At 42.7% G+C, this 13,549-nt stretch overlaps 1 protein-coding gene across 1 annotated transcript in view; it reads right to left on the minus strand.

The window, feature by feature from the left end:
• Positions 1 to 13,549, minus strand: part of GPC3 (glypican 3) — a 441,034-nt gene that overhangs the window by 201,669 nt on the left and 225,816 nt on the right. The window contains exon 3 of the mRNA XM_025431385.3: positions 11,834 to 12,528. Coding sequence (XP_025287170.1) covers positions 11,834 to 12,528 — 695 coding nt within the window. The remainder of the gene's footprint in view (positions 1 to 11,833; positions 12,529 to 13,549) is intronic.

Consider the following 13,549-nt stretch of genomic DNA (forward strand, 5'->3'; position numbering starts at 1 on the left):
TACATCACGATTTGGATTCCTGGGCTGACGCTGTGGCTGCCATCCCAGCACAGCAGGTGATCTCAGGAGCATGAAAAGGTCCCATGTACACCTAAATATTTCCTTCTTTCACCTGTGCCATAGGGACAAAAATCTCCATCCTTTGTAACCTTTTGAAGTGTTTTCTGATGATGTATTTGTTAAGTGAAGTGAGTTTGCTTCTCAGGAGAGGGAATGCATTAGAGAATCAGCAGAATCAGAAATGGGCTGCCCGGGATGAGGGCACCATGATTAACCATAATTTTCAACCAACAACGAGGCCTAAATGAACAAGACATGGAGCAAGGTATGAGGTATGAGGGAGAGGCACAAGGGGGAGCCTTAGAACAGAGGCTGGCCAGAGGTGGAAGCTGGGCGGCCAGAAAAAAAGTCCAAAACGTCTTTCTGAAGAGTTTAGAGGAAGTTTTTCACCAACAACTATGCTCTTTGGATTCATCTCATGAACCTGAACCCCAAACTTCAATCTGATTATTCATAATTTTCCAGAAGCATACGAGAAATCCACACCCAGAACTCAGAAATATGTGTATGTTGATGAGTGGATTTCCATGCCAAATCAATGTCCCCTTGAGCTCTCATTTATGAGATTTCGTGATAAAAATAATTCAGAGTGTGGGCTTAAGTTAGAAAAACAGGAGTTCATCTATTAACTACATAAGAATACCAAGAGCGACTTTCAAAAATTATACATACAATTTTTTTTTCTTTAAAAAAGAAAGACAGCACATTAATTTCAAGCAGTGCTTTGGCTGCATATTTTATGAGGTTTATTTGTACTGCATATCTTTGATGGGCTCTATTTGTGGCTGAAAGTACAAACATACTGATTACAATCACTCTTTCCTACGTTTAGGAACAAAATTAATTATCTGCAAAAAGCAGCAAGGCTCAGATAGATTCTCAGTGAGTAAATGATAATAGACAGCGCCCAAATATAATGACTCCATTTCCTACTTTATCTGTTTTAAGCATTCTGAGTGGAATGAAAAAGGGAAAAATTAATTCACTTTCTGAATATTCTTCAGAAAGGATTTGAATTGGGTAATAAGTAGGCCGCATCAACCCTCCCACACCCCCTGCCCCTGAATGAAATATGAAAGCACCCTTGCTGGATTATGCACTTCCCAAAGGGACTTTTTTTTTTTTGGTCTTCTAGCTTCTAGCATTGCTTTTATTTGTTTCTGTTTTACTTTATATAGTAATGTATTTGAATGATATGGTTAATATTTATACAAGTAGTGTTTTACTAGCTGTTTTATAATGTGCTTATGCATTGTTGTATTTGAAATACTTTATATATTAATTCCACAGTTTTTTATTCTATGAAATCTTTTTTTACAATGTTATTGAGGCATATTTTTGGATTCATACAATTCTCCCATGTCAAGTGTAAAATTTAATGATTTTTATTAAATTGACTAAGTTGTATCACTGTTGCCACAAACTGTTTTAGAACATTCCATCACCTCAATAAGATCCTTCATACCCATTCCAGCATTGCTTTGGAGAAGTCTGATGAATTCAGAATCCCAGCCCCCAAAGGGACATTTTAAAAGGACACTAAGACTCTTTACTTTCTAGTAAAAGAGATCTTAAGGGAAGGAGGGAAACTGAGTGGGGAAAAATTAGGAAGATAAACCATGAGAGTCTGCTAACTCTGGGAAACAAACAAAGGGTTACAGAAGGGGAGGAGGATGGGGGGATGGGGTAACTGGTTGATGGGCATTAAGGAGGGTACGTGATGGGATGAGCACTGGGTGTTATACTATGTGGTGGCAAACTAAATTTAAGTAAAATCTAAAAAAAAAAAAGAAATCTGTACTTTCACCAAAACAAAGATTGTCTCATTCTATTAGCATTCTCCCCCATAAGGAAAGGAGTAGTAAACTGTGAGCCCCTGTCCATGCCAAGTATCAGCACTCAGAAAATTGTGGCGCTGCTAATCATGAAGTTTTGTATTTTATCTTACAAAAGCTGCAACGTGCTAGAGGAAATCTGCCCCAAATCCACCTCTCCCCAGCTTGCCCATTTTGTGAAACACTTGATTACAGCAAATCATAACCTTCCCCACCGGAGGAAAGTGCTGTGCCACAGCATAACCTCATTTAAAAACCCTTCTGTGCTGTTCTAAATATGTTTTCAATTTTCCAGGTGGGGGTGGGGAGACAGTGCCAGTAGAAAGCATTTGTCGTTGGAGACCTGAGCAAGGTAGCCAGATGCCCAGGCAGGAGGGGGTTGGGGAGGAAGCCAAGGTTACCAGAGGTGCTATCTATCACACTGCAGTTGCCAAGAGTAACCTTATTCCTAGTGGGGAGATGGGAATTACACTGTATACATGATTCCATGTTTTCTGAGGTGCTTCAGCCTTGCAAAGGAGAAGCAAGTGAGAGCAAGTGAGTATCTGGGGGCTTTTCTGCCCTTACCAGGAAGGAGGTTGCTCTCACTGTACTGATTCCTTGGCCACTCAACACAGAGAAGGCATTTTTGGACTACCCTCACTGTCAATGCTGGGAGCACAAAGATTCTCTGAATATCAGGTCACGGGATGATCTCTATGGACTTCTGCACACTTGGGCAAATATGCCCAACTTTCTAACCTTTTTGAATTCACTCTGAGGACAAAATCAGTCCTCTGCATAACTCCTAGGGTGCAATAACCCCTATAGATGTGCAATGAAAGAGAAAACTCTACTCGGCTAAGCCACTTAGCAATACAAGACTCACGACCTCAGAGCCTGAACAAGCCAAAAAAGAAATGACGGCATGGACAGCAGAAGGGAGAGAGCAGTAGAGTAGTTGCTGAAGACACAAAGCAGTACCGTTTACTCCAAATGAGAGGCAATGGTCAAGTGCCCCTTTCATACTTCCTTCTTTTTAATAAATATTTTATTTATTTATTTTTGAGAGACACAGAAAGAGAGGCAGAGATATAGGCAGAGGGAGAAGCAGGGTCCCTGATAGGAGACGTATGTGGGACTCGATCCCAGGACCCTGGGATCATGATCTGAGCTGAAGGCAGAGACTCAACCACTGAGCCACCCAGGTGCCCTCATACTTTCTTTTGCCACTATTTTGTCTTTGTGGGTGCCTTCTGCTCCCCTCCAACAGGTGGCACATAGCCCTACCTTTTGGCCAGTCGGCCAGGGCTGAGCCCAGTTGTCTTCCATAACTTCTCATTTCTTTGCCTGGTCCTTCCAAAACATCATGAACTTGAGAGGTTCTTGCAGCCATTCAGGTTTGGGGGACCTTGTGTGGCTAGAATTTTCCATGGGTCTCTGTGTTTCTGTATGTCACATAAACGGAGGCAGTTTTTCTCCAGGCTCTTTGTCAAGTACTTTTGTTTTGTTTTCTTTTTTTTTTTCCCAAAGATTTTATTTATTTATTTGAGAGAGGGAGTGTATGTGCACAAGCAGGAGGAGGGGCAGAGGGAGAAGGAGAAGGAGACTCCTTGCTGAGCAGGGAGCCCAATGCGGGACTGGATCCCAGAACCCTGGGACCATGACCTGAGCTGAAGGCAGATGCCTAACCGCCTGAGCCACCTAGGTGCCCCTTTCAAGTATCTTTGAATAGTGGCCAGCCTTGGAAGACAGAAACAGTGCCTCCCTTCAGAGAAAAGAGCAGGCAGCCTCCCTATCTAGTATCAAAGATTTGAGTTCCTGAGGCCAAAGGCTCTGCTCCTGTAATGCAACTCACTGTGTGTGCATCATCTGGCCCTCTTTGCCTTATCCCATGGGAATCACGGCTCAGGGATCTGGGACAGATGCTGATACTCTGGCAATGACCACTGCTGTGAGAAATAAACTGTCCTTCATCTCTGAGCCAGGGAGTCTCATGTCTTTAACCAGCATCCATGAAACTGTGTGGCCAACGAAACTTGTTAGCTTGCAATCAGGGTAAAAATTTCTGATCTTTCACAGTTTTGAGGACATGTTCTTGCTACATCAGTCCACAGACCGTAGAAAGGAAAAAAAATTATTTAAAAGGTTCAGAACATAAAGAACAACTGGTAATCACGCTGCCACTTCTTGCCAAGGTAAAGGTGAATAATTCTAGATTTCTGAAGAGCTCACCTAATTTCCTAATATGAGCCATAATATATATAATTTCAGAATGAAGCATTTAAAAATGGTTCCCCTGTGTGACCACTGTTTGAAACACACCCAGAAATTAACATTTAGTGCCTAAAAGTGGTGCCAATTTTTTCCTTTGTATGCTTCTTTTCAATAAATAGGCAATCTATGTTTAAAAACTACATATTTCCCCCCATAGGAACTACTAAGGCTATTTTTATTGTGAGTGAAGAAAGAGTGACAGCCTAGGGCAGACCAGGTGGCTCAGCGGTTTAGCGGCGCCTTCAGCCCAGGGTGTGATCCTGGAGACCCAGGATCGAGTCCCACATTGGGCTCCCTCCATGGAGCCTGCTTCTCCCTCAGCCTGTGTCTCTGCCTCTCTCTCTCTCTCTCTCTTTCTCTCTCCCCTCTCTCTCTGTGTCTCTCATGAATAAATAAGTAAAATATTTTTTAATAATACAATTCTATTAAAAAAAGAATGGCAGCCTATAGGCATTTTGTCTCTCTAGAAATGGACCTCATGCAAATAAAGTTGCTCACCACAGTTCTAGATGCTGACCTGCGGACACTAATTAGGTAGTGAGTCATTTACTTGTTTTTATCACTCTGAAATCACTTTGTACTGAAAACAGCTTGTGTGAATTCAGACAAGGTATGTCTAATCTGAGACTAAAAAATGAAAGTCCAGAGTGATAGCATGAGGAGAGAAACCCTGACATTCTGACACCTGAGAAATAACCTCAGCCTTCAAAGCAGAGACAAAGAGAAGGCTCATCTTGGAAATTCTGATGAGTTACAGTCACTCACACAGCAAAATAGAAGAATTTGATAGAGTGAATTATTGTTGAGGATCAACAGAGAATCTTCCCCAGAGCTTTCCAGCACATATAAATACTGACTGTAACGGAGGTATCTTCAGAAATTCTAGCAAAGGAAATGGATGTACTTGGATACCAGAATAGGTTAGGTTCTCGGTACACAATGTTGCTGTGGAAGAAACTCCATAATGGAGACCCAGATGTACCATGAAGCAGTGTCAAAGGCAAATGCATGAAAAACCATATGTTGGTCTAACAGGCAGATTCCAAACATTGCCACAGGGAGGTGAGCTATCCCTCACCACTGGCACTGCCCATATAAATTCTAGGCAAAGTCATTTCACTGCATGACTGGCTCTTTCATCACCTACACGGACATTCCTTCTTCCCCCTAGAAACTATGCGATGCCTTTAAGTTTCATGAACACTAAAAATCTCATGCCTTTTGCTACTTCATTGGGAAATACTGCAGTGAGAGTCTCTGAGGAGGGAGAATGAATTGGAAAACCTGATCGTGCAACTGAAAAAACAGCAGAGAGTAAGACAGGATATTAAATAAGATGGTAAAAACCTAGTTAGCCTGTGTTCAGTGGAGGAAGATTCTGGTGAAGATCAAGGTGAAGTATTTGAGAGAGCAATAGAGTAATGGTTAAAAGCATGAGCTCTGGGGATGCTGGGGTGGCTCAGTGGTTGAGTATCTGCCTTTGGCTCAGGTCGTGATCCCAGGGTCCTGGGATTGAGTCCCACATTGGGCTCCCTACAGGGAGCCTGCTTCTCCCTCTGCCTGTGTCTCTGCCTCTCTCTCTGTTTCTCATGAATAAATAAATAAAACCTTAAAAAAAAAAAACATGAGCTTTGGAGTCCCAACAGATCTCTGTGTTATCTCTGTGACCTGCTAGCCACATGACCCCTGAGAGCAGCAACAGAGTCATGGTTATCTTTCCACCACTCCTGGCAGCTCCCAGGGTCTAGGGCCTCCATAATTGGGTGCTTGTTAATGTTTCCTGAAATGAGTCCTATTTCAGATCATGCTAAAATAAATATCACAGTGAGGAAAGGCAGGGAGCAGGAGTGGTGGTAGGAAAGGTTGCAATTTTGTCCAACGTTCAGTGGAGCATATAACAAGCCAAGGTAATGAACTCGTGGGAGAGGAAGCACTCACTAATGCCGAAAAATTCTGAGCTGAATCAATAAAGAAAGTACAGAAGTACAAATGGAAAACTGAAAGTGCAAACAGCCATGTGACGATATGTGAGCAATAACTACAGGGGGTACAGAAAGTAAATGAAATCAGAGAGACCTTTGAGAAACTTTCTGGGAGAGCAGTAAATATCCAAAATGCTGATTATGAATCATTTAATCAATGGATATGAAATCCACAATGGTTTATGTCTATGATACATATAGCAGTATGCAGTAATGATAATCAGAATGGTTTCAGAATAAAACCAATTGCACTTTTAAAAGAAGGCTGTGGCACTCGGCAATATGGGTGTGGTGCAACAATAATGTTGAAAATACGGGCATCTGAGTGGCTCAGTGGTTGAGCATTGGTTTTTGGCTCAGGTCGTGATCCCAGGGTCCTGGGATCGAGTTCTACATTGGGCTCCCTGCAGGGAGCCTGCTTCTCCCTCTGCCCATGTCTCTGCCTCTCTCTCTATGTCTCTCATGAGTAAATAAATAAAACCTTAAAAAAACAATGTTGAAAATATCTGTACTGATAACTGTATATATCTGTATTTGCTTCAGGGCATAAGATGTGGAATTCAATAATGTGCTGATAAGTTTAACTGCGATGCTCTCACCCAAATACTATTAAAAACCTGCTTAGTACTCACTTGGGGGCATGATATTTAACCTAGTTCACAAATGTAGGTAAAGAGTCAAGATGGATCCATTTACAGTCCCATCATTTAAATCTTCTTGGATGTTTCAGTACAACCTTTCTGTCTCCTTACCTTTCTTTCTTCCCTCTTCTTTCTCAATCTCTGTGTCTCCATCTCTCTCTCTCTCTCTCTCACACACACACACACACACACACACATTTTCACACAATGTTTTATTCCCTCTTTCGACTAAAATGACAGGAAACGTCCTGGCCCTTAAAGTAAGTTTAAGAACTCATAGTCCAAAAACAAAAACAAAAACAAAACAAAATTCATTGTCCATTTGGCACTTAGAAAAACATCATAGAAAGCTGGACCAGATTGAGGCAAGTACCTACCAAGTGCCTCCAACTGCCAGGTTCTTTGAACCTATCATTTCAATTAATCTCCATGTATCAACCCCATGTTACAGATGAGGAATCTGAGGTCCCAGCTTTGCCATTAACTGTCATTTGTCATTAACTGTCCCAATCTGTGGGCCTTATCTTATTTTCCAGACAGGGTGGCTGGATTTGTTCCCAAAGGAGTATAAGAATCAATTGGGGGCACTTTTATTTTATTTTAAGATTTTATTTATTTATTCATGAGAGACACACACACACAGAGAGAGAGGCAGAGACAGAGGCAGAGGGAGAAGCAGGCTCCATGCAGGGAGCCCCACATGGGACTCAATCCTGGGTCTCCAGGATCATGCCTTGGGCCGAAGGCAGTGCTAAACCACTGAGCCACCGGGGCTGCCCTGAGAGCACTTTTAAAATGAAAAAGTCTACGACTAATTCTCCAGCATCTCCACAGACCTATGGTATCAGAATCCCCAGGGGTAGGCTCCAGGAATCTGCTTAACAAGTTCCCTTCTGCAGGTGACAATGACAATGAGCCAAGTTTGGGAACCAGATGCTTACCACCTCCAGAAATGCTGCCAATGAGAACACCCCAGACATTCACTCGCATGCCTTTGCTCAGCAGTTAGAAGTGAAAACTATCTTAGGGAAAATGAAAGCACTCACAGGCCATCTTTATAAAACTTCACCAGTGCCCCACTCACCGAGAAGACCAAAATGTCCTTTATAATCCAGGGGAGATGGTGGCCACCAAAACAACTGAGCACAGTACCTGTATGGCAGACCTCACGGCACAGCTTATAGCTAGCTAACAAGGCTATCCCAAAAGAACTCAGGAAGGGCATATTTTCAAAGAGGTCTCTCACCACAACCTCAAACAGGATGGACTGGCAGGATTTTACATTTTATCACAACAGGAAGGTGAGGGTGCCACAGCAGAACCTCATTAATGCTCTAGTTTTAAATCAGCTTTTGCTCTGGGGCATTCTGCAGGTTTGTTAACATGAATAGACTTCTGCAGTCTACCCAACCCTTACTTCCCCTCACCCCCCATAAATGGCCCAGCCCCATTCTGGCCCGTAGAGAGTATGGGCTGGATCACACCTGGCCAATGAATCCCCTACCCCCACCATTTGGGATATATTACTTATAGTTGGTGGTCATAAAACAGTAACAAGGCAGAGTTTACATATGCTTTCTGTTCTAGTTCGGGCATTCCCTGTGGAAGGCAGACTTCACGCTCTCATAACCAGCTGGGAGCTGGGAGCAATCAGGCCCTTAATGGCCAAAACAGAAAGGGACTGCATCACTGAGCACCTCTTGACAGCCAAGGCTTTTCTTCCTGAATGATAATGACATGAAATGTACTCCCCGTGCATGCACATGCATTTGTGTCCATGCGCACGCGTGCATATACACACGCACGCATGCGCACACATACGCACCTAAAATATGGCAGGTCTGGCACCCTGAATTAACTATCCAATTTAAGTTCATGATGCCTTTGCAAAATCCTAATGGAGCTTTTAGAATGAAAAGTCTGGGAGCACCTGGGTGGCTCAGTGATTGAGCATTTGCCTTTGGCTCAGGTTGTGATCCTGGGGTCCTAGGATTGAGTCCTGCATCAGGCTCCCTACAGGGAGCCTGTTTCTCCCTCTGCCTATGTCTGTGTCTCTCGCGAATAAATAAAAAATAAAAATCTTTATTTATTTTTTAAAAAGATTTTATATATTTATTCACGAGAGACAGAGAAAGAGAGAGAGAGAAGAGAGAGAGAGAGAGAGGTAGAGGGAGAAGCAAGCTCCATGCAGGGAGCCTGATGTGGGACTTGATCCTGGGTCTCCAGGATCACGCCTTGGGCCAAAGGTGTCACTAAACCACTAAGCTACCTGGGCTGCCCCAAAATAAAATCTTTTAAAAAAAAGAATGAAAAGTCTGGAGAGTCTAATCGGAGACACCCTGGCATGGTAGACAGAGGAACACTAGATTGAAGCAGCAGAAGACCTTCGATTCTAGTCCTATTGGCTCTTCCATTAATTGTATAACTTTGGGCAAGCCTGCCTGAACTTTGTTTCTTCATTTGTAAATCAATGGGATTGGACTAGCTCATCTCTCATGGCCCTTCCAACATTCATATTATGGTGAAACGTTCACTACAGTGAAATTTATTCAGTTACACATCTGTCTGTCAACTAGATTGACCTTTTTAAGACCTAAGAACTATGTCTTGGGTAACTAAGAAGACCCAGCACCTGGCAGAGTGCCATGAACAAGGCAGATGCTTAATAAATGTTTACTAAATAAACCTTTACACCTAGAGCCCCATCAAAACAGTGCACTTAACTCCTTACCAGTTTTTTGTGTGTTTAGGACCACTAGAGGAGAATGTGTTTTCAAGATTCATTATGTTGCCATGAAGCGACCAATATCAGAGGCAACCTTTAAACATTCCCATACCCTATCTTTAGCATTGTCTCCTCATTTCTCCTCTTATTAAAGACATTTCTGGGCAGCCCTGGTGGCGCAGCGGTTTAGCGCCGCCTGCAGCCTAGGGCATGATCCTGGAGACCCTGGATCGAGTCCCACGTCAGGCTCTCTGTATGATGCCTGCTTCTCCCTCTGCCTGTGTCTCTGCCTCTCTCTCTCTCTCTGTCTCTATGAATAAATAAATAAAATCTTTTAAAAAATAAAATAAAGACATTTCCACACTGCTGGCACCCTTGCTTTGTGTCTGACACATAGAGGGCCCTCAATCACTATCAGGTGGGTGAACTTACAAACATCCTGACTTCTAATTTTTCTAATTCTGTGAGATTTATTTTTGTAGAAGGCCCCAGAATTTGGCCTCAAATTATAAAGCAGTCAAGGGAATAATTAGCCGCTGAAGAATACTATCGTTAGATAGGACATTTCTGTTCATTTTACTATAAAATATTTTCTCAGTAAATGTGTTTTAAATGGGTAACATTGTGAATGGGGCAATTAGAGCAGCTCCGTGAGTAGCCATGCTGCGGCTTGCACCATTTCCGTCCTCCTTCCTCGTTTAATTCACCAAAGAAACCAATTACCCCTATCGCTTTGTATTTCCTGAGTTTAAAGGCCGACTAAATGGCCCAATCTGCCCTCCAGATTCTGTGTAAGCAATGGCTCAGAGTACACAGCAGTTGTGCTGTGTAAAAGCTAAGATCCTATGTCAAACCAAGCCAGCCCAGCCTAGGTTTGAATCCTAGGTCCCCCCACCTCCACTTAACAGCTTTGAGAGCTTGGGCAAGGCACTTAACCTCTTTAAGCTTCATTCTCCCTGTGTAAAACAAGGACAATATTACAACCTATCTTGTGGATTACTGTGAAATAATATTATGTGAACTGGCCAGCAGAGCACCTGGAATGTGGTTGGAGTTCAACAACGCCTGTATATTATAGAATTTTGCCACCTCCTGCTAAAAAGCTGTCAGCATTTGGGGATCGCTTGTGACCACTTTTGCGGGATCTGCTGGCAGCCCTTAGCCATGGGTTCTGCTCTGCATCAGATAGGTGGTGTCTTCTGTGGTTCAGAATGTTTGCACTCTAGCTTGGCAGGTACAATGTGGCTGAAACCAAGCCAACTGCTGCCCCACTTACAGAACTGCCCTGCCCCCATCACAAAGCCCATCAGGGTCAGATGGGTATAACCAAAGCTGCGAAAACAATCAGTGGAAAATGTGGATGCTTTGCCTCCCCTATGTTCTTGTGTAGGTTGAGTTGGTGGATTCTGGCTGGGCCTTTTGTGTTTAAAATCACTACTCAAAAGGGTAATGTGATATACACGATGAAGAGCATGAGAGTGTAATCAGAATTAGAAAAATTGGTGATAACTTCGTTAAAAGGAAACCTGATCAATTTCTGAAACCTGGCTCTTCCACTAACTAGAGCTGGGTGCCCTGGGGTGAATTATAGTTTCACTGAGCTTCAGATGCCTCATTTATGAAATAGGGATAATTACACCCACCTCACAGGGTTGTCATGAGGATTACAATGACAAACAACAATGGGAATGATAGCTAATATTTACTGAGGACTTACCATGGGCCAAGCACATGCTAAATGCTTTAGCATATGTCATTCCCCATGAAAAAGATATTCTTTTTATCCTTCTTTTATGAATCAGCAAATATGAAGTTCATGAGGATAAGATGATTCACCCAACGTCCCATAGCAGGAAACTAAGTAGAACTAAAGTTCAAGCCAGGCATTATAACTCTGTAGCCTGTGGTCTTTTTTTTTAAAGATTTACTTATTTACCTTAAAGAGAGTGTGCACAAAGAGGGGGAGGGCAAAGGGAGAGAATCTCAAGCAGACTACCTGCTGAGTGCAGAGCCCAACACAGGGCTCAATCCCATGACCCATGAGATCATGAGCTGAGCTGAAATCAAGTCAGATGCTCAACCAACTGAGCCACTCAGGTGCCTGGTTCATAGTCTGTGTTTTTTTTATTTTATTTTATTTTGTTTTGTTTTGTTTTGTTTCATAGTCTGTGGTTTTAATGTGCGCCTAGCTCTGTGAGATCATTCAGTCCCTCAATCATCTCTGCCTACCTCCTGGTCTTCCCCTCACTCTTCTCCCATTAGCACCTGATGCTGGCCAGGCTGCCCCATTCCAATGGAACCGAATTCCTCAGAAAGCTGTAGACTGGTACTCACCGTGGTGGTCAGCTTTCCACCATTCTTCTGGACATACTGAATGGAGTCGTGGATTGTCGAAAAGAGACCAAGCAGTACATTCTCCATGTCGTAGATTCTGTACATGCCATTCACCAGTTCTTCCAGAGACAGAATGTATTCTCTCCAGTACTTGTCAATCTCCACCACACCTGCCATACAGCCTTGCATGACCACATTGCAGTAGCCCCCACAAGGCTTAACCATCATCAGTCCCTGGCAGTAAGAGCAGTACCACATTCTGGTCAGCATTCGGCCACAGTCTTTACTGAACTTTAGGTGATCAGTTGTGTTGATCACCTCAATTCCAAGATTCAGGGCCTGGAGGAATATCCTGGTGACTTGCAGTGACTTGGAAACCTGGGTCATAATAAGCTTGGGGAAACTGCCAAATACTTTCAGGTCACGCCTTGCCCCTCGGAGGCACTCATTGATGTCTAAGGCTGACTCAGGCAGGCCGGGGTTCATGAGCTGGGTGTAGATGACTGGAAAGAGGCTGTCGAACAACTCATTGACCATGTCATCCACATTGATATCCGAACCCAGGATATAGAGAGACACGTCAGTGAAAAATTCACCCACAAACTCAAAAGCTTGTGGGGTCAGGCTTGGGTAGTTGTTCTTGAACATGGCATTGGTGTAGTTCTTAGCATGGCGAACGACAATTTCAAAGGCCTCTGTAAAATAAAAGATACAGAAATGCCCACAAATTAAAGCATGAAAACCCAGGGTGCAATTGAATTTGAGGTTTTTCTATTGCTGTGGTGATTAAAGTCCCATTTGCCTTAAATAATTGACTCATATTCATTTCTGGCATTGCCTCTACTCCTGCAGTTGTTTGCTCCTATAAATCAATTTTCCTTTCTGAGCTTGTAAGTCTAAACCCTGATGTGCACATAAATTCTTAAACACACAAATTGTATTTCAAATGACAAAAGCCAGGATTCGGTTAACATTTTGGCCTATTGTGAAAATATTGATTAAAAATTGGCTAAATGAGAAGTTATTTCTCTTTTTCTCATTGATTTATTCAGTTAAAAAGAAAATATATTTCAAGACATTTAATTTTTTGACAGAGATAAATATTTGACAACAAACCATACACTACCATATAAACTCATATAACAATTTAAGCCTGTTCAGCCCTGGAGGAGAGGCAAGTTCTTAGCTGAGACTAAAAGCTATCATGAATTTAATTATTTTTGGTAGATTTTCTCAAGATAACTTTAAAGAGAGCTATCTGACAGATTGCCAGACCTGGAAATGGAATATATCCCCAAAATGGGTATCTGGATGGGAAAAAAAAACAATCCGTGCACTTATCTATATATTTGATATTGCAAATTAACACCTCTGGTATTTGTAAGCTGAACATCTGGAAGGATAACTGTTAAGCTTCCTTGGTAAAATTTGGCTTCCACATGGCTTGGAAGCCTTATCTACTCTACAGAGACTATGGATTCAAGTTTTTTTTTTTTAATTTTTTTTTATTTTTTTATTTATTTATGATAGGCACACAGTGAGAGAGACAGGCAGAGACACAGGCAGAGGAAGAAGCAGGCTCCATGCACCGGGAGCCTGACGTGGGATTCGATCCCGGGTCTCCAGGATCACGCCCTGGGCCAAAGGCAGGCGCTAAACCGCTGCGCCACCCAGGGATCCAGAGACTATGGATTCAAAATTACATCTGCTACCCCT

The sequence above is a fragment of the Canis lupus genome, chromosome X (genome assembly GCF_003254725.2).
Source record: "Canis lupus dingo isolate Sandy chromosome X, ASM325472v2, whole genome shotgun sequence".
Taxonomy (NCBI): domain Eukaryota; kingdom Metazoa; phylum Chordata; class Mammalia; order Carnivora; family Canidae; genus Canis; species Canis lupus.